The 21,027-nt window shown below is 58.6% G+C and overlaps 2 protein-coding genes across 14 annotated transcripts in view; both read right to left on the bottom strand.

Moving 5' to 3' along the window:
* SFXN5 (sideroflexin 5) overlaps positions 1 to 1,469 on the bottom strand; it is a 114,980-nt gene extending 113,511 nt beyond the window's left edge. For 6 of the 12 annotated variants that reach the window (XM_028116176.2, XM_028116164.2, XM_028116166.2 and 3 more), the window contains exon 1: positions 1,367 to 1,468. In XM_028116176.2, the coding sequence (XP_027971977.1) occupies positions 1,367 to 1,407 (41 nt within the window). In that variant the 5' untranslated portion in view covers positions 1,408 to 1,468. Of the gene's footprint in view, positions 1 to 204; positions 502 to 1,366 lie in introns of those variants that run through there. The other 6 variants (XM_028116165.2, XM_028116172.2, XM_028116175.2 and 3 more) reach the window with 2 other exon arrangements.
* Positions 1,470 to 3,104: 1,635 nt separating this feature from the next.
* The window catches only part of RAB11FIP5 (RAB11 family interacting protein 5), a 36,310-nt gene continuing 18,387 nt past the window's right edge, over positions 3,105 to 21,027 (bottom strand). The window contains exons 2-6 of one of the 2 annotated variants that reach the window (XM_028116275.2): positions 19,094 to 19,530; positions 18,279 to 18,978; positions 9,201 to 10,877; positions 5,623 to 5,812; positions 3,105 to 5,362 (exon numbers count right to left, since the gene is read on the bottom strand). In XM_028116275.2, the coding sequence (XP_027972076.1) occupies positions 5,159 to 5,362; positions 5,623 to 5,812; positions 9,201 to 10,877; positions 18,279 to 18,978; positions 19,094 to 19,530 (3,208 nt within the window). In that variant the 3' untranslated portion in view covers positions 3,105 to 5,158. The remainder of the gene's footprint in view (positions 5,363 to 5,622; positions 5,813 to 9,200; positions 10,878 to 18,278; positions 18,979 to 19,093; positions 19,531 to 21,027) is intronic. The other variant, XM_028116276.2, reaches the window with a different exon arrangement.

Genomic DNA, 21,027 nt, shown 5'->3' with positions numbered 1-21,027 from the left:
CATGCTGAGATGGTTTATTTTTTTAAAGTACTTAAAAGTCCTGTTTTAAAACAGTGAGGACATTCTCTCAGAAGGCTCAGGGGGGCAGTTCCTTAATTATCAGCGAAGCTCGGTGCACCACTTTCCTGGAACCAGTCCCTCTCCCACACAAGCACCACCACCAAGAAAACAAAAACACAAAACACAAAAAACCACCGCACCGACCTTTGTACAATTTCCTTTCTTCCTGCAAACTTCTTTCTGTCCGCCTCCGCTGCCCCCCACCCAAGGCAAGCCCGGTTCGCTTCAGCGGAGCCTCTCGGCCCTTTTCCTAATAAAGTCCACCTCCTCGGCGCTGGAGGCAGTAGAGGACGGAGGGTACGAGGCGGCCCGAAGCGTGGGTACGGCCCCTCCAAGCCTTCAGCCCTCGCCGCACGTCCGGGCTGTGGGTTCGATCCCCGTCTCCGCGGCCGAGGGCGAGTTAGCGACGCCCTGTCGGGGGTCCCCGAGTAAAAGGGCCACTGTCACCGTGCTCCGAAGAGACCGACCGGGTCGGACAGAGCCGAGAGCTCGGTCGCGCCAGGGCCCGGGTGCCAGAGACCCGTCTCGGAGGTCGCACCGGGGGAGGGGGCTGAGGCGGGCTCCCGGGGACGCGGACTCTCTCTACAGCCCGCGGCCCCAGGAGATGACACAGCGTTTCCTCCGCACCCCGGCTCTCCCCGCATGTCCTCGTTCCATCCCCGGCAAGGCACCAGCCGGCGACTCGCTGCGTCAGCGAATCCCCCGCTGGAAGGGACAGGGGTCGCCGGGCTGCGAGAACCCCTCGGCTCGTGGCCCTAAACCATCGCGCACTGCGGACCCGGCTTGGGGGTCGAGGGCTGGGAGCATGACCGCGGGGTGCGGACGCTGCCCGGGAGCCCCGCCAGCAGCTCGCAAGGAATGTCAGTCCCCACCCAGGGAAAGTTAGAAGGCATCTCCGTCACGCCAACTTGTCATCCAGAGCCGAAGTCGAACTTTCCGCCGGGAGTGGCTGGCTGCACAGCCCAAAGCGACCCTGCAGAAGCCGCTGGGACCCGGGCACCCCAGATCCCCGGCCGCGACCGACCGTGACCAATCATCAAGCGCCTCAGGCGGGAAAGGCTGGAGGGCGCGGGCAGCCGAGGAGTGACGGCACCGGCGGCCAATAGGGAGCCAAGGTGGGAGTCCACGCCCATCCTGCTCACCAATGGGAGAGGGTTGGCTGGGGCCGCGGTCCCCGAGGCAATAGCTGCAAGGCTCCCCAGTGGCCGCGGGTCGCAGACCCTAGGACTAAAGGGGATTTTGGAGAAGAGTTTGCTCGCCCACCCTGTGCTACCCGCCGACCCTCAGACCATAGCCCGGTCCTCACCTGCTGGAAGCGGGGTTTACCCAGCTGGAAAGGAGGTGCATCGGTCGAGGTGTTAGCGGCACTAGCCGCCGCCGCCGATGCTGTAGTCGCTGTATCCGCCATAGCCACTGACGCCTGCAATCTCCGGCCCTTTTAAAATGTCCCTCCTCGGCCCCCGCCACAGCTGCTTCTCCCGATTGGCCATAAGCAACCGCAGCGAGCCCGAGGCGCAAGGGGTTGTGGGGAGCGTAGTTTTTCTAGTCACGGCGCTTGACAACCCTAGACTGCGGAGAGTTGCACCGACTCAGACCCGGTCTCGGTTCCTGCCGCCAGCTCTGCAAGGCTCGGCAGTGTGGGAAGAGTGTGCGTGTACGACTCTAAGGTCCCAACAGTGGGCCATCGGGCTACCCCTCGCCGGTTACCCTAGAAGTTTGAGTTGCTGCGGAGGGCATCGCTCCTGGGGCTCTAGCCCAGAAGAGCCCTACTCAAGCGGGCCTGACCTGGGACTAGATGGGCAAGGACTCCAGGAGGGATAGGGTTAATCCCGGAAAGCTTTCTGCAAGGACTGGCACTGCGGAATCTTCATGCGGTTTCTTCTGTCGCTACCCTGCCCCTCCCCTTGTGCTCTCCAGCCCTCCTGACGCTCGGTTCCAAGAGCACGCTGGGCGCTCCTCGCCCCTGACCCTTGAACTTTCCATACCCAGAAAACTCCGTAACTTTTTATCTTTACCTGACTCTGGATCTCCTGACCTCAGCCTACACATTGCATTTCCCGATCCATCACCCTACTTCCACAAAATCCACTTATGCTCCTATAGTACCCAGTACCTTTTCTGCAGCCCGCGCGTACTTACAGTTATTATGGTTTTGCATGTGTTTCCTACTGTAAGGTCCACGGGACAAGAGGTGTTTTACTGCTAAGTCCTCAGTGCCAGGCTTGGCAGGGCTCGCAACAAGGACTCAGATATTTGCTGACTGTGTGAGGTAAACAGTGGGAGCTTCAGAGCCTCGGTGGGTTCCACTTCCTTTGTCCAACTAAGGAAGATCCCTCCCCAGCCTAATTCCCCAGCAGGAAGAGAACTGGGAGTGGGGTTCAGTCGTGTTTATTAAGCACTACAAGGACTTTAGGTGAGAGAGAGGAGCGTATATCATAGAGCAAGACACCAGCAAGGATAATAAACACACTTGTGCAGTACAGAGTAGAAGGTTCCCCAGCTGAATTATCTGGTCAGTGAGCCAGGCTCGGGGGAGGGGAGGGAAGCTGCCTGTTTCACCCAAAAGGACAGGAGAAATAATTCTGACCTTAGGGAGCCCCACTTTAGGTCTCCTTCGTCTCACTGTGAGATGCAGTGTTGGCTCACGCCTGCTCATGTCCTTCTGGACAATGCATGATCTATAGCCGTCAGTTCCTCATCCATCAACAAGAACCACAAGAAACAGACTATTCCTAAAGCCAGAGAAGAGGTGCTAACTAGCCATGAAGAATCATTTGTATCCTGGATTTGTATCTTTCCCAACTAGACTAAGCGGTTTCAGAGTAAGAATCAGGTCTTTTACCCTCTGTATTCTCCCACAGTACTCAATGAATGTGGGTCTATTGGCAAAGAAAAGACTGAGTCCAGGCCACTGGGCAATGCTGTGCTGCTGCCCCTGGTGTTAGGACAGAGGCAGTGACATCCCAAAACCCCATCATCTGCCTTCTCCCCGCTGGAAGCCTCCTTTCATACATTTATCAAGACAGGAACACCATAGAGCCACCTGCAGTATGTGAACTTTTTATTCTTCATAAAGTGCTCAAAACATGAAGAACAAGCTCTTTATAAACAGGAGTAACAACTAGGAAGACAAACAGCAAAGCAAAACTGTGCCTGCTCTCTGCCCACCCCACCTGCAACTCTCCAAGTTGTGGCCAGGAGCAGAAACATCCAACGGGAACCTTGGGCTTCAACTCAAAACTCTTCTGAAGACATCCTTGCCCTGGGCATTTTGAAGGCCCAGTCAAGAACGAGCAGAAGATCAGGGTCAGGGCTGGTAATGAGTAGAGCCCAGAAGAATATGTAGTGGAAGAGTGCTCCCCTTCCCCCAGAAGAGATACCTACCCAACCCCCAATGACCCCCAAAAAACATGACCCAAGACCTGGATACCTGTGGACACTCCTCAGCTTTGATGAGTGATCCTTAGGGTAGATAACATTACAGGGGCTTTCCCCTCGTGCGTGGGGCTCCTCTGCTTCATCCTGGCAGAAGACATCACCCATAGAGCACATCTCCTTCCAGGGCTTTTAGAGAGATCCCACAGGCCCCCTCAGGAAGAAGAGGAGGTCCCAGAGGAGCTCTCACCTCCTTGCTGGGCCAAAAGTATCCTCCTTCAGCACCTCACCCCAAAACCTTTGCTAAAGCAGGGTACCCCAAGTCACTAAAGGTTCCCTGCAGATGCCATGGGAAGCCTGCCATGTTTTCTGCAAGCAAACCAGGGGCTGGGCCAAAGGACAGACACTTCATTTCAAAGTGCACTGCAGCCAAGCCAGGCAAGGCCATGGGGCCGAAGGGACAGGCTGAGAGAGCAGCTAGTAGATGACAGGAGGGCAACAAAGGCTTTTTCCTAAGTATAGGCAGAACGGGACCTCCTACTTCCCGAATGTAGTTGTTATCCCAGGAAGCCTCTCGGTTGGGGTTGAGGGAGGAGGAGAAGGTGGCAGGAAAGTTAAAGGAGCAGTGCCAGCTTCACCAAACCCTTAACTGAAATTAACTCTAGGGGAGGGGTACAGGAGCACAGCAAGGCTGACCCATCCTCCTTTCCCATTTCCAGGGCCTGACAGATCAGGCCCCATGTGCTCAACAGGGAGGGAGGGGGACACCAAACAGAGGGAGAGGTCTACATCCAGAGGCTCTTGACCCCACCCACAAAAGGCACATTTTAATTGGTTTCCAAAAGTTCAAACCCCACAGCAGCACAGAGTTTTGGCATCTGGACAGGCAACAAAAACAAAGATGGAGGCTTGATCCCCAAACATAAGCAGCCCAAAGCCCTGAGGCCTGTGGAGGGGCCCACAGCTTGGAGGTGCGCAAAGAGGTGCTCTCCTCACCCTTGCCCCAGCTCTCCACACATTCACACGTGACGCTCAATGGGAAGATCAGAGGAGGAGGGCACGGGGGGGGGCGGGGGGAGAGAACACACATCTCCCTCCATCCACATGGCCCTCGCTTTGCAAACTGCTGGAAACACACAAAATCAGGACACAGCACAGAGAAGACCAAACCATACAGGCTCCTTGCTCTCAAGGGAACAGACATGAGGCTCAGTTACCCATAACTGCAGACCAGGCAGCTTGGTTCTTGCCACAGCCCCAGGGATGCTAGGAGCCCTCTAGGGGCTGGAGACAGATGAGGGGGACAAGGGTTTAGCCTTGGATGAAATGACTGACAGTTGTTGTGGGGTAATAAAGTATGTCCCAGATACCACATCAAATTGCAGCTCACCCTTGCTCTGACTTGAGGGCTGAATTCTTTGTTTCAATTCTCTGGAGCCCCCAAAACTAAGGGATACAAAAACAGGCAGGTGGGAAAGACCCAGGGAGGGCTCCCAAAGACACACAAGTTGTACATGGAACCTGATGCCTCCAATGGGAGTCCCAAGGGCCCCCCTTCCAGCAACCCCCATGGAGGCAGGAGGGAGGGGGAGCAGGGAGTGACAACGGAGGACAGACAGCAGCCTGCCCAGCTGAGAGTGAGTACAGCGGGAAGGAGGGCAGCGCAGGCCCAGTTTGGGCAGTGGGCTCACGCCCACCCTCCCGGGGGCAGGGGCGAGGAGGGCTACTTGGAGGGGTCCGGGGGGATCTGCAGCAGTGTGGGTGAGGTCTCCATGATCCGCACCAGCAGCCGGTCAATGTAGCTCTCCAGCTCCCGCACGTGCTCATCCCGCTGGCTCAGCTCCCGCTCCCGCTGCAAGAGCAGGCTGATGAGCTCGTCGTGGGTCAGGTGGTAGTACTTGGCCGACTGGTCCAGCACACCTGAGTCCTGAGGCCAGGAATGAGAGTGAGCAGGGCGGTCTCAGGCCTACCTGCCCATCCGCCCACCAACACCCAGATTTCACCCCTACCGGCCCCTGGAGCGGCCTCCGTCTCCAATGCAAGAGACCGCCTAACCGGCTTCAGGGGCCTGGCGTGGGGGGATCGGGCCTGCCCTTTGGTCCACCCTGCCCAGCACCCCGCTCCTGACCTCGGGGCGCCTGACCTCTCTCCACAGCACCACACGTCTGGCATCCTGTCGGGCCTCACCTTCAGCCTCTTGGTGTCCAGAGTCTGGCCAACTTGGGGGGCTGGAGCCACAGGCTGCACGCTGCCCGATGTGACAGTTTTGAGCTTCTCCAGCCCACTGCTCAGAGCTGTGCTCAGACTGGAGCGGGACTGCTTCCTGTCTGGGCTGCCCTCCACAGGGGCAGCACTAAGTGGCTTCACAGGGTGGGGACTGTGGAGACAGAAAGGAGATGCGTTATGGTGGGGGGGGGAGCGCCACGAAAACACGGGGCCACCTTGTCTGCCGGACCAGCAGCTCTGCTGGCCAGGAATCAGCACTTGGTGGTGGCTGCCCCTGCACAGCCAAGGCCTTGGGGTGGCTGCAACCAGCGCTCCTCAGCAAGCCTTCCCTCCTCCTCCCTCGCTGCTCTCCTCACTCCTCAATCCCACCGCCTGCCCCCTCTCCATTTTACTCCCTCAGAAGGCCTGCCCCTTCACAGGAACAGCAGAGGCCGGCCCACAACCTTCTCTGCACCTACAGCCAGTCGTTACCAGGGCCACCCCCTCCTTCTTCCCTCCCGCTTCTATACTGTAACCTTTCTCTGGGGGACTGACTGACCCTCCCAGTGTCCCCATTTTCCCAGGACTGGGGACTCCCGGGCTGTGAGGCTTTCAGTGCTAAAACCAGGAAAGACCCGGGCAAACTGGGACACTTTGCCCACCTCTCTAACTGGTTGCTTCCCATCAGCATTTACACCAGCCTGAGAAACCCACCCAGCTATCCGCCCTCAGTCATGCTCCAGCTCCCCTTCCTCCTCACCCAGCCCCACCAGAGCATGCAGACTGCATTCTGTCCCTAGAAGTTCTTACCTTTCATTGATTCCTCAACCCATCAGAATGGGGATGTTGGCCCTGTCAGCCCATCACAAGTGCTCCTGCTGAGTCCTCCAACCCCTCAGCCCTCAACTCACTGACCTCTCTGTGGAGTTGACTCTTGGACCTCTCCGTCCTTTGGCCTGCTCTCCCTCATCCCCTGCCCCCGAGACCTCCCTCTGGTTTTCTGACCTCTGGCAGTCTCTTCTCAGTCTTAACTGCTAGCCTGCCCTTGGATCCCTCCCTTCCCCGCCTGGGCCCCCACCCCCCCTAATGTCCATCTCCAGCCTGGACCTCAGCCCTGAGCTCTGGGCCCACACAGACTTGGAGGCTGGCTCGCTCCACTCCGGGTCCAGCTTGGGCGCATCACACTCACCTCCACACCTATCCTCTCCTGCGCCCCTCCCAGCAGTGTATGGCTCCAGCCAGACCCCTGGGAATCCTTCTGATTCCTGTGCCTCAGCTCCAGGGCTAACAAACATCAAACCCTGTTGCCTCTCACCTTCTCTCCCACCGTCCCCTTCTCTCCAAGCCAGTGCTAGCTAAACTGCCTTCAGCTATACCTGCTAACTCATCTCCTCAGAGGGAGTCTTGCCCACCTCCATCCACCCGTCTGTTCTGCTATGGGATGGTGATCTCAGCCTCTCCAATATTTAAGCTCTTTACTGGCTCCCTATCAGATTAGAAAACACAGTCTCTAACAGAATTGGGCCCTACCCTTTCTTCCTGGGCCTCTACTCCACACACTGCAGCAAACCAGGAAAAGTGCTCTTTCTCACCTTGCAGGCTCTCACAAAAGCTGTCCCTCTGCAGAACACACTGGCCCTTCACCTGCTGGCCTGCTAACTCCTACTCATGTTTCAAAGCCGTGCAAGGCCACTTCCTCTAGGATAAATTTCCCTGATTCCCCTAAGCTGACTACAGTGACCCCGCTCTGGGATCCCTCAGCACCCTGGACCTGTGACAGCTATGCAAACTGCAAGCATCAGGCCCCCGAATCAATTAGCCTTTCCCCAAGGGACCTCTTAAAAATCTATGCTTACTTCACAGAGGATTTGGACCATTCAGAAGTAAGGAGCAAAATGGTTTAGCCCAAGGCCCTGAACTCCATCGGAGGAGGGCTAGCCCAGACCCAGAGAAGCCAGCTCTGTTACTCAGGATAGGGCCGTGGATTCAGTCCCACAACCTGGAAAGACTGGCAGAGAGCCCAGGCAGGGGGACAGGCAACAGGGAAAACAACTTATTTCTCCCACCTAGGAGTTTGCATTAGGGATGGGAGCTTGAAACCTGCTCTGATGCTGCCCACGGACTGTGCCTGGGGAGGGGAGGAATAGCCGGGGGGCATAAAGGAACCCTGAACGGGGCCTGGGCTCTCAATCTGATTGCCCCCCATACATCGGAGGGACTCTGGACCCCAGAGCTCTCAAGACCCCCATTTCCTCCTCTGAGAAATGGGGATAGCTCTATTTGGCCCATCTACTTCAAGATGTAAGGGACATGCTGAATTCAGACATGAAGCCAACTCTGAAGGGAATAAAGCTTCCCAAAGGGAGTGAGTATAATCGGAAGTGAGGCTGGAATGCAGCAGGGCCAGCTGAGGACGCTGTCCTCACAGCAAGGAAGCTGTAACCACCTCCTCTCCCTCCCCTCTGGGAACGGCTTCACCCCCCCACCCCCCCACTGGCACAGCAGCCTCGGGTAGCCTGACTCCTTCCCTCCCACTTCTCATGTATCAGCACGGGCGCCCTGGGCCAGCTCCCCATGGGTGCACTTCTGTCTTCCTCACTGGACTGGGAACTGTCCAGGCATACCTACCGCGGGGACAATGTCCTTCCTCTCTATGCGGCACCTGACACACAGTGGATGTGCAGTGAATCTGGATGACTACATGGATGAGCTGGTGGGTGGAGGCTCCAATCCAGAATCCTCACCCTGCCCTGCTCAGCAGAAAAAGCAGCCCCCTCTGCTCCCCCCACTTCTTCACTCAGGGCTCCTAGGGTACTGCATCCTTCTGGACTTCACTGCCCCCATCAACCCCAAGTGACCTGTGTCTCCTGACCTCAGCTCTGGTCAGCCCTCACCAGTCAACCCGGTGAGGTCACAGCCTCATCATTCTTCCCAAACAGACCAATGCCACGCTGACCATAATCACAGAGGCATCCAGCTCCCAGCCACAGTCCTAAGCACCTCGGGACCACCCCCTGAAAAGGCGCAGACGCAAACCAATGAGGCGCCGGATGGGGCTACAGACCCTTTTTTCTGGGGGCAGGGGCGAAGTCATTTCATTTTTCTTTTTGTCCTCTAAACAGCTCTTGGGCTTTCTCTCCCACTGACCTCAGTACCAGTCCCTCCTCTGGCTCTCTGCCTTCCACAGCCCACTCCCCTGTGGCCCCCACACTGCCCCCGGCACCCAACGCCCCTTGCAGCTGAGTGCCTGAGCTCTCCTCCCCCCTCCCCTGCCAACCTACACCGGCTCTGTCCACTCCATTCCTCACTCCCTTCACCTCAAACCCCTGGTTTGTGGGGCACTCTGCTTGTCCAAGGGCCCAAAGAGGACACAGTTTCAGGGCCAGTACCACAGAAGGGCTCCTTTCTTCAAAGCCTCCCCTCTCCTGCCTCAGGGGGAAGGAGCCCTTCATCTGCCCCTGGAAGGGCTGAGGCTGGAATGTGAACACCTCAGCCCCTGGGCTGCTTTGCCCCCCTCCTCCCACCTCCTCCTGCAGAGTATTCTCAGGGTGACAGCTCACCTGGCACTGGACTGTGGCTCCTCAGCTGGTCGTGTCTCCAAGGGCAGAAGCACAAGCGGGGAGGCTGGGGTGGTTGCAGCGTGGTCCTCCCCAGGTGGGGCAGGGGAGCCCCCAGGGGAGGCAGCTGGCTCCCCAGGGGTTGGGGAGGAAGAAATCAGGGGCTGAGCTCCAGGCAGAGAACATGGAGGGCTGGGGCCCCCATGGCGGTGGCTGGCCCAGGGCGGGAGAGGGGGTGGTGGAAAAGCAGGCTCTGGGGGAGTGGGCAGCTCTTCTGGACCAGAGAGGATGGAAGATTCCCTGGACCCTGGAGGGGATGTGGACGGGAGACTGGGGGGGTCCTGGCTCCCCTGAGACAAGAAGGGGTTCAGGGCATCCTCCTCTGAGGCCCAGAGGTCAGTGTGTTGGGAGCCATCTGGCAGGGGCCCAAGCCCCTCTCCTACTGGTCCCTGGCTCTGGGCCTCAGGACCCTCAGGGCTTTCTCCTTTCTCCGGAGCCCCCCAGATCTGCTGACTCTGAGGAGCCAAGCTCTTTGAGTAACAGGTTATGGGTGTAGGACCCTCAGGGCAGCTGGTGGGCAGGGATAAGGAGGGCCCAGATACAGGAGGGCTGGCACCCTCCACTACATCTTCCAGGCCTGGCCCACCCAGCAGGGTTCCAGAAGAATGGCTGTCAGACTCTGACCCAGGTGTCTCGCCCTCCTCCTCGGCCTCCTGTGGCCCAGCAACCAGCGAACTTGGCAGGTTGTCTTCTCCTCCTGTCTCCGCCCCCTTGCTTCTCAGCCCCCCTGCAGCCGCCGCCATAGCTGCTGCCTCCTCCTCCTTCTCCTGGGAATCTGAGGGCGTGAAGAGGCGTGGTGGCTTGGGAGGTGGCCTGCTGGGCTCTGGTCCCTGGTCCGACACCTGCTCAGGTTTGGGCTCTGGCTCAGGCTCCGGCTCCAGGTCCAGGTGGGGAGGCTCCTCACTCCCCCCGGGGCTCACAGGTTCTGGTGACTCTGGCTGCATCTGGGGAGGAGGCAGCTCATCAGACTCTCCCCGCAGGACTGGTGAGGACGTCTCAGCTGCAGGAGAAATGGTGACCACATCCCAAGGCCATGAGTCGTCGACTGTATTGAGCTCGTGCAAAAGCTGGCCTTTGCCTTGGGAGGCCGCCTCCTGGCCCTCAGGGGTGTCGTCTGGGCCAGGCAGCCTTTCCCACACACTGATCACTTCAGGGGAGCTAAACAGAGACGTCGCGCTGTCTGCCGGACTCTGCCCTGCTTCCCCTCCTGGGGCTGGCGACCCCCTGTCTGCTTCAGAGTCTGAGGCTCTCAGGTGCAGCTGGGTGGATGTAGAGGGCAGGCCGGCCCCTACCGACCCCAGGGGACCCGGGTCAGCCACACTGGTGCTCTGGCGGTCCAGTCCCAAGTCCAGAGGAACCCTGGGCTCCAGCCACATGCCGCTCCCGCCTCTTCCTCCTCCCCCAGGGGCCCCCCGGGGCTCAGCTGCCTTCACTGTCATGGCCCCGCGGCCTTGCTCTTGCAGCCCAGTCACCTCCAGCCCCACTCCTCCTGCAGGGGCCAGGCTCTTGCTTCTGGCCTCTGGACGCAGCCTGCTGGCAGCAAAGACGTTGAAGGTGTCGTCCCACTCAGGCGGGGCTTTCCCAGGGGAGGCCAGGGGAGTGGGGCTGTCCCTCGAGGCACTGGGGAGAGAGGGAGCAGGTGAAGGACAGTTTAGTGCTATGTCGGCTATGAGTTCCTCGAAGAAAGGGTTGCTCTGCATGGAGGTGAGGAACGGGTTGGTGAGACCCAAGAATCCAGATGGGGCGGCTTCAGGGGCGGCTGAGGCAGCAGTGACAGAGGCGGGGGAGGCGGCTGCAAAAAGGTTAGTGCTTAGCATGGGAGCAGCGGTGGGAGCAGGAGTGGGGAGGGCCGGAGCACAGGGGGAGCAGGGGAGGTGCTGAGGAAGAGCAGCTGGGTCAGGTTCTACCTGAGGAGACACGTCCAGGCTGTGGAGGGAGACAAAACCGTGAGCCTCCTGGTTAATGCCAAGACCGGAAACGGCCCTGCTGAACATCACTCGCCTGCCCCCCACCTGCCTGGGGCCAGGTACCACAGGCCACACTCACACGGGCTGCGTTCAGGCCGCTGGGCCAGGGGGCCAAGGGACGACCCCAACACGTAATATCATTAGGGGCTGCCCAAGGAGGAAGATTCTGGACAGAGCTCATTTAATCCCATTTACAGGCAGGATCCCAGCCCAAGCCAAGTGTTCTTCCACGGGCCCAGAGGCTGAAGACCTCTACTCAACAGCAGACTTACGTCCACAGAACCAATCAGAAAGTCTCTTATATCCCTTTAAGGACCAAGAGAGGAAAGAAATACTAGCTGCTGGGAGGGGATAGAGGCCAGAGAAAGGCCAGGCCCAGAGATCCAGCTGGGCAAAGCCAGCGCGAATAGAACCCAGCAGGGCCCCTGGGATTCTGACCACAGGAACAGATGGGTTCTACCGACCCCTTGCAGAAACACGAGGTAAGGACTGGGCAGGCATCAGACACGACAAGGTGTCAAACAAAAAGAACCCACCTCTCTAGTTTCTTGGAGGGAGTACCATCACATGCCCAGATGGACAGCAAGACCCTGCCGAAGCTATCTCCTGCCAGGCGCCCACCAGAGGGTGCCCCTCCCCCAGGGCACCCGCGGGCCAGCCTCGAAAGCAGCCCTGCGTGGGAGACGAAGCCTGGAGTGTATCAGCAGCGGCGACTCCGGAGGTCACCAGGGGCCTCTTGGGCCCCCCCGACAGACTGACCGCTGGCTCCCCTGGGAAAGCCATCCCATGGCAGTGGACCCACACTCCCACAGACACTGGAGAACACTCACTGACCGCTGGGGGAGGGGGCATCCCCTGCGCTTACACCTCAACTATGGGGCACAGCTGACTTGTGGGCATGAGCAGACTCTGAAACTAGAGCTCTTGGCTTCCCCAGGACAACCCCAGGAGACAGAAAACCGGGAAGACAGTGCAGGTAAAAAGAGGGACCCCATGCCCCAGTTTTAGCACTCTGGCAGTGGTTGGCAGCTGTCTTGAGGCTGAGCCCACCTGTCAGGCCCAGACCTGGGTGGCCTCACCTGCTGCCTGCTTCACATCTTCCAGCCCCCACTCTACGCCAGGAGACCCACATTCCTTGATCCCTGCCCAGGTGAGCGTCCTGACGACTCCTATGCCTTCATCTTCTCCACTCAAGCTCAAGCTGCTGCGTCTCACAGGGAAACACCAGGGGCAAGCCCAGGGGTGGCAGAAGCCAGGCTTTATAGCCAGCCAGTGAGGAATGCAGATTTGGGTTGTGGCGGGTGGGGGGGGGGGGCACCTATGGAAGGAGACCAGGAAGGCTGGAGCTCACCAGGATTTTTCTGGGTACCAGGGCCCAGACAGAGCAGGCCACACACAGAGCTGGGCAGAGTCTGGGCTAGCTTGTCTAGAAACACTGGGGGCGGGGGGGGGGGGTTGGAGGGAGGGGCAGGCAACGGGAAGGGGTCCAGTTCAACCAGCGGCAAAGGTGGGCTTCCCAAGATAGTCTCTGAGTCAGTGATCCCAGCCTCACAGGCAGGGCACAGCCAGGTCCCAAAGCCTGGGTTTCTCTTAAGAATCCAGCTTCCCAGAGACTCTCCTGACTCTTTTGCCATATGACTCCCCATCCAAGGGTGACTTCTCAGCCTCATACTACCTCCTAGAGATTGTGGTGTGGGGGTGGGCGAGAAGGTAAGAGAGTCCTGTTGACTCCTACTCCACCAGGCTTCCCAGCATTTCTCTGCCTCTGTGGTCCTAACATGGTGAAGATACCGAAAGAGGTCAAATCCTGGGCCCAGAGTCCCAACCCCCCCAAACATCCCTTCCCCCTTTACTCCAAGTTGGCTACAGGCAGACCCAGGCATACGTGCCTACCTCGGGAACCAAGGAGAGCAATGGACCACCACCACGTGGGTCAAGGCCCTGCCCCCGGCCTGCCCCCCCAACCCCACTGGAGCACCCATACCGGACCACAGCTCAACCCTGCCAGCAGGACTCAGCCCCCAGGAACAGGGCTACTCTGAGCCACCTCTCTCTCCAGTTCCCTTTGTGACAAGTGACCAGAGGGGTCTGAAGGAAGAGAACTCCATCAACATTAAACAGCACCTGGCTTAGCTCTGCACACTCCCCCCTCCCTGCTTAGCCTTGGCCTGGCCCCACTCACCCTTGTGGTCAGACAACAATCTGGCTGGCCGTCAGGACGGCAGGGCAGGAGAGCGGCAGGGAAGTAGGCCGGGAGCCCCAGGCAAGGCTAGCACCCTCCCCTCCACTGGCTCCCCAGAGGTACACACAAACCCGTTGGTATGCAACCAGCCAAGGGCTCTCCCTAGAGGAAGACATTCCAGGTTCCAGGCCCTGCAGACTCCCACCTCTGAGAGCATCCTGCCCATCCCTCCGACCCAGTGACATCCCCCCCACCCCTGCCTCCCCCCACACCTCCCCTGCCCTGGCTCCACACCAGGCGCACACTTGAAGGTTCTCACTTTAAAATATCCCCTACCTACCAGTCCATCTGGCACAGATCAGAGACCATTCCCATATGGGGATATTTTACCATCTGCAGGTTATGCTCGGAGGACAGGGCCCACTGTGCCAGCTAGCACAGTGCCATCCCCCCACCATGCAGAGGGGACTTTAGCATATACGGACTTGGCTTCTCTTTTAGGAACAAAGTTGGGGGAAGAAATGAGAAGTCCAAATGTCTCTGCCCCTGCAACCTGACGGAATAAAACTTTAGGGCCTGCAGGAACCTTAGGACAACTGGTAGGACCTGCCCCTTAATGCAGGAATCACCCCTTCTCTCTGACAGCCCCCACCGCTTAAACATTGCCATGGCTGGGCGACTGACAGCATCACACCAGGCTACCTCTGTAGCTGGAAGCCAGGTTCCACTGGTGGACAGCTCTTCCTTAGGCTGACATGAGCTGTGTGTCCTTGTCATTCCCATGCACTGGTCCCAGAGGTGGCATGTGGATCTGCAAAGGCTCTCCACGAGGCAGTCCCCCAAGAGGCCAAAGCCAGCCTTTGAGGCCTACGCCCCCAGCCAACATGCCCTTCAGCCAACCCTCCAAAGGCAGGAGCTCCGGCTGCCCTCCTGAGATGGGCCTGACGCCCAGGAAAGGTGTCCAGGAAACTGGACATATCCTCCCCCATCATCTGGGCACAATGAGGTGACAGAGAGGGGCCCAGGAAGCTCTAAGTAGGGATACCACATAATTTACCTTCCAAACCAGGATATTTTTAATATGGTAAAAGGGCAATATTAACTATAGCAGGAAAATAGGCACAAACAGGATGGATGGCCACACTAACTCGAGGTCACCGGGCATATGTCATGTCCCTCATTGACCCCACGGGGAATGCCACTGAGACTCTGAGCTTTCAGCAGCCACTGCACAGTCCAGGCTCCGTGGGACCTCGATGTCCTACTTCTGGTGAGGGGCTGGGATAGATGCACAGACCACCAAAGGCCACCACAATACACCCGCCCCCATGTTGTACCACACTTACCCCAATTAAAAAATATTTGCATCCCACACTTGGTCCCCTATTGTACAGGGTTCTATGGTTAGCGTGAAGAGGATGTGGCAGGCAAGCTCTGGTGGCCTGCCCGCAGGGAGCTTCTTCTCCAAAAGGGTCAGAGAGGGATAGACACAAAGGTAACCCTGTTTGGCTCTGGTGGGGTTAACACGCTTGGTCTTGACAGTCCTCACACAGTACGTAGCTCGTGCTGCAGCTCAGGATGCATGGCTCACAGTGGGCTGGTGAGCAGGGCCGAGTCCCGGGGCCCAGACCCTAGTCTCAACTACAGCCGCCCCTCCCCCACCCAGGCACACACACAGCCATGGGACGCAGCCGACAAGGGCCAGGTCAGGACGAAAATAAGGACCATCTTTTCTGCCCTGCATACCCTGGTTCCTTGTCTCCCAGCCACTGGCTTCTCCAAAAGCAGCAGCTTTTTTTCTGGATACCGCGCACCCAACACATAGTGCTTCAGGCCTCTCTGTGGGGTACCAGTGCCATGTGGGAGCACTAGAGGGCGCCGCTGCCCTTTCCAGTGAGGAACACCCAGCAATCCACACTGGTAGCCCCGGGGGGCACAGGCACCCAGAACCTCTGGCCTGTGGACAGATGCTGGAGCCCCAGCAGGGGCCTGCAACTACCTTCAGTCACTCCGGTTCTGGGTGTCTGACCTACAGCTTCCTGCCGTGAATTAGCTCACTTCTCTTTCTCGCCTCAAAAGCCCAGAGCATGCCTTCTGGGCCAGGACCAACAGTCATTTGTTCTTGGCCATCTTCCTGGCTCTGTCAAGGCCCAGCGCCTGGGCGATGCCAACGGGATCAATGACCAGGTCTCACGCCTGTCTAGGCCGCCCACTTTACCCCAAGAACTCTTGCCCCTGCGGCCTACGCCCTCAGATGAACCCCAGGGAGGGCAGAGATCCCTGGATGCCCTCCATCCTGCTGAGGACAAGCTCAGAATTCAAGGAGAAGGGCAAAAACCTCAGCTTCCTTATGTCCCTCAGTGACCCAGCCTGACTCTGAAGGGCAGCTGGGAGATATGGAGACACAGGAGAGGAAAACAGGAGCTGTAAGCAGGAATGAGGACAGTCCCAACATCACTCAAAGTAATGGCTCACCGGGGTCTGAGCCCAGAGCCTGCGCACATGCACAGAAATGACCCCACGAGAGATGTCCCCCAGCGTCTGTCTGTCCTGGAGAAGGCCCTGAGATGATCCCTAGACAACAGCCCTGAGCCCGTGGTCTGCATTCCACCTGACCCAGGCCCCCCAGCTCCTCCCAGCAAATGCCCTATCCAGGTCTCCTGCCACCTCCCTCCATAGCACTACCCACAAATCTCAACTGTCACAGGGCCACGGGCCCATCCCCTCTCCCCCCATCTTCCCTCGGCTGCAGGTGGCCAGCAGTTCCCCTGGGGTCTGGCGAGTAGGGGCAGGGCGGCAGGGACAGAAGCTGGTGTACCTAGCCAGGGAGGCAGAGGGCGGCATCACCCGGAGGCTGACCCGCCCCCCCTGCCCATCTGTGAGGTGTAGGGGCAGGAGAGGGCTGCCAGGTGGCCCAGCCTGAACCCAGAAAGGCCTGGCATTTCTCTCCCCAAACGCTCTCAGTGGATTCGAATTCCACAGGGAAAGAGAAGAACCAGGACCACGGGATCCTCTCCGCTCTCCTGGGGAGGGGCTGTAGGAGCCTCTCTCGGCTCTTCTGCACCGTGCCCGGCCTCCGTACCCCACCTCCTGCCCACAGACCCGTCAACAGGGGAGGGGCAGGCTCACTGAGAGCAGAAACTGTCACCCGGCCAAACCGGCAAGGGCCGCCACAGACACTGCCTGTCCACTGCCGGCCCCAGGCCCTTGGGAAGCAGGGACATCTGCTCCTAGGACCTACACCTGGTGGCCCTCCCTGCACCCTGCTGGACAATGCAGCAGCCTCCGATGGTCAGAGTTAGGAGGAGACCAAGGGCCAGGGTGGGGGGCCAGGGCTGCGATACTGCGATTCGGTCATCTGAAAGACCAAAGGTATATTTCTCGTATGTATGTGGTCTTCGTCCACAGTTTCTGGCTCACAGGTTCCAAAACCCTTGGAATTTCCTGAGCAATAAGAGCATCTTTTAATATTTGGTCTCTTGTCCTCACTTCCTGAAATGCTTCAGAGCCAGAAAAGTGAAATGGGCATCTTGTTATTCATAACAAGCCCCTTCCCACCACAATTGGGGTTTGTGTTGATGAGGTGACTTTTTAAAAAGCCCCAAATGACCTGAAGGATGGAGGCTGGTTGCCAGGGGAACCAACCGTGAATAGAAGAGTGGAACTTTCAGTCCCACCCTGATTTCTGCAGAGGAGACGGGCTGGAAGTTGAACCGACCACCAATGGCCAATGATTTAATCACTCGTACCTGTGTGAGGAAGTCTCCATAAGAACTCCCAAGGATGGGGTCTGGGAGCTTCGGGGTTGATGAACACGTGGAGATACAGGGGGAGTGGAGTGCCTGGAGAGAGTACGGAAGCCCTGTGCCCTTTTCCCAGACCTTGTCCTGTGCATCTCTTCCATCAGGCTGTTCCTGAGTTACAGACTTTTATAATAAACCAGCGTAAGCAAAATGTTTCCAAGTTCTATGAGCCACGCTAGCAAATGAATCAAACTCAAGGAAGGAGGGGGGTCACCGGAACCTCCACTCTATAGCCGGTTGGTCAGTAGCAATGTGACGACCTGACTTCCGGTAGGCATCTGAAGTGGCCGGTGGGGTTGGGGCTCAATCCTGTAGCCCTGAGCCTATGTGGGGTCTGATGCATCTCTGGGTCAATGGGTCAGCATTGAGTTGAATTGTACGGCATCCAGCTGGTGTCAGAGAACGGCTTGGGCATGTGGGAAACCAATCCCCACAGTGGAACTGGGTGCAGAATCCTAATTAGTATCAGAACTCTCTTGAGAACTTTCCCAGGGCCTGAGAGCTCCAGGACTCCTGCACCCCTTCCGTGGGTGGGACTCAGCACATGAAGAGAGGGGTGGGGGCATCAATGACTTGACGGCCATCTCTCAGGGGAAAGAGGTCACAGAGCCAGCTGGGGCAGCTGGGGTGGGGATGGAGGGTTTGAGGTAGAGGCCCCATCCCACCTCCCCACCTGCCAAGGCTTCCTGACCTTGAGGCCAGAGGGCAAGGGGTGGAGCTGGGAAGCAAAGAATTCACACAAATGGCCTTCCCTGCTTTTCTCCCCTTCCTCTCCCTCCCTCAGGGGATAGGCGTGCCAACTCAGGAAGGGAAACCTATGAGGAGACTGGACTCCTCAATCCACAGGGCCCCCAGAGCGCCGCGCCCTTGCAACTTACCTGTGTCCATGTGCCAACAACGAGCCTTGCCTTGGGGAAGTAGTACCCCCCACCATTCAACCATGCAAAGCCAGAGCCCCAGCAGCCTGCCCAAGGGCCCCATCTGCTCCATCCTCTCTGCCCCAGGATCCAGGCTGCAAATGCCCCAGCATGCTCCCCGGGGAGCAAAGCTGGTTCGGCCAGGGACGTACCTGGGTTTCTGAGTTGGTTCCTTGGCTTCTCTCAAGCCAAACCAGCTACTCTTGGCCTTTTCCTCCCCGCTGGATGGGTGGTGCGGGGAGGCCCCCAGGGCGGGACCCCCCTTCTCCCCCAGAGAGCCGCGGCGCCCCAACTCGCTCCGACTCAGTCCCTGGTGGTGATGGTGGAAGAGGCCCATCCGGGGCTTCCGCTCCTCCTTCCGGGCTCCCTCCTTCTCGGCCACAGCCTCAGAGGAGGCCACCATGGGTGTGGCGATCTGTACCGGCTTGGCCTCGGGGAGCCGGGCCCCCTCCTCCTCTCCAGAGCGGCTGGCGCCAGGGACCAACACTTGGGCCTGAGAGCTGGGCTCCTCCTGTCCGGGCGGCACCTCTGAGCTGCTGGTGCTGCGGCTGCCTCCGCCCCCCGAGTCATCTGCGGCCCGAGGCCCCTCCTCGGCAGGCCTGGAAGACCCGCCGTGCAGGGAGCCGGAGGGTGGAAATGGGCCCGAGATGGAGCTGCGGTGCCGCAGGGGGGCCTGGGGCTCCTCATTGTAAATGTGGCTCCCATTGACGCAGAGTGAGGAGCGGGAGGCAGTTTCCAGGTGGCCCTGGAGGTCCAGAAGGGATCGGGGTGGAGCCACTCGCATCTGGCTGGCCTCATCGCTGTAGGTCCTTTTGTGGGTCAGCAACTTGGGGGACTGGGTGGAGTCCCTGCCTGAAAAGGAAGCACCCATGGAGTTAGCAGCAGGAAGAGCAGCCTGTTTCCAAGGCCCAGGGCCACCCCCAACCCCCGTCTGCCCCCCAGGGGGGCAGGGCCCTCACTCACTCACCCCCTTCGCTGGACAACCAGCTGCTGCGGCTAGGCGAGCGAGTAAGGAGCTCAGCGCCCGGGCCCTGGTAGGCCAGGCTCCCACTGGCCGAGGACAGTGTGCTGTCCGAGCCCAGTGAGGTGTTGGACTGCGTCAGAGAGGACTTGCGCAGCTTGTTGCGGAGGAAGAAGCCTTTGGCTTTGCCCATCTTGCCCAGGCTGCCCAGCTCGGGGTCCTCCAGGGCGCTGCTTGGCAGGATGGCGGAGGCAGATTCCAGCTCAAACTTCTTCTTGCCCTTCATCTTGTCCTTGATCTTGCTGAAAGGGGACCGCGGCTTGTCCTTCATGGACAGGTCAAACATGCTGGCGCTCAAGTTGTTGCGAGTGAACTGGATTGTGACTTGGATCTCCCCACGTTCTTTCTCCTTCTTGCCGGCCTTGGAGTGCAGCTTGTACCACCTGCGAGAAGGGGGGTGGGGTGGAGCTCCGGCCACAGGCCCGGGGAGCCCGCCATCCCCTGGTACGGGGCACCTCCCACAGCCTCTCCCACAGGTTGCTGCCCTGACCTGACACACAGGCCCAGCCCTCCGAGCCACAGGCATAGCCCAGAAACTATCTACAACTTGTCCATTGGGATGAAAACCACATCCTGAGTAGGGGAGTCCCCTCGGTGCTACCGAGCAGGGCAGCAGTTACCACTCATGCCACCTTCCCATCCCCCTTCCCGGGAGCTCGCAGACCTCCCCTCTGCCCCTCCCCACTCCGTCTGAAACTCTGAGGCCCAACGGGGTGAGGCTGGGTGTGGGAGGAGCTCATAACCATCCAGGCCCCTGGGGCACACAGACCTACCCACATTTCTCCTCGGGCTTGTCCCAGCCAAAGCTCTGCTCTGAGCCACCAGCAAGCCCAGAAAAGAACAGCTCATCCAGAGGCCCAGGGCCAGGAACACGAGGACACACACGTACACACACCTCACTCCCTGACTCATCCAGACCCCACCAGAACACCTCTGCACACAATGGCACACAGGGGCCTCAAGCCCGAGACCCAAGGGAGGGCAAGAGCGCTAGCATCCGTTGAGCTGCTCATGTGTGGCACAATGGACTACACGGGTTTTCAGCTCACTCCCATGTACACCTTACAACAAGACTGGGGTGTCGGGGCCACTACCCTGATTTTATACAACAGGAGGTCAAGGCTCAGAGGTAAAGTAACTCATCCACAAACAAGCAGACAGGAAGGAGAGAGGAAACAGACAGCTGGTTTTCATCACTCCAGAGGCCATGTTCTTCCCACTACACACTCCCAGAAAGACCCCTAACACACACGACCACTGCACAGAGTGGCTGGAGCCCGCCCTCCAGGGGAGGCGTGTGCACGGAGCTCTTCTTTCCTCTGCTGCCTGACCAGACTCCTGGCCAGCAGCAGCATACAGCGTCTGTGTGGAGCAGCTAGACACCCCCCACCCGGGTCCCCTCCCATTCTATTCAGCAGGCCACACCCCACCCCATCTCCTACAGATGTGAGCACAGAGATTCCGCAGAGAAACTGAACCAGAAGTGGCTGAAAATTGGTCCCCTTTCTCACACCAACACCCAGAATGTGTAACCTCCCTTGCACGTTAGAGCTTAATAAAACACTCAAAGGATGTGTTGGAGGAAATCCCCCAGAAAGTAGAAGGGCAAAGATGAGGTGATGATAGGAGGTCAGTCCAAGGAGGTCTATCACCAAATAACTGGAAAGTCAAGAAAGAGAAAGGAGTCTGCTCCCATGTGTGAGGGACTTGGGAGGCTCTCTCCCATCCACAAAACAAGAAAAAAGCTGAGCAAAGCTGAAAATCAACAACTCACAGGGGATTTTTAGGGCAGTGAAACTATTCTGTAGGATACTGTAATAGTAAATACGTGCCATTATATACTTGGCAGTACCCACAGAATATAAAACACAAGGAGTGAA

The sequence above is a fragment of the Eumetopias jubatus genome, unplaced genomic scaffold (genome assembly GCF_037043125.1).
Source record: "Eumetopias jubatus isolate StellerSeaLion01/CBP00866 unplaced genomic scaffold, mEumJub1_p1.0 scaffold_9, whole genome shotgun sequence".
NCBI lineage: Eukaryota > Metazoa > Chordata > Mammalia > Carnivora > Otariidae > Eumetopias > Eumetopias jubatus.
The sequence above is the reverse complement of the archived record's forward strand: the minus strand, read 5'-3'. Positions and strand labels throughout refer to the sequence as shown.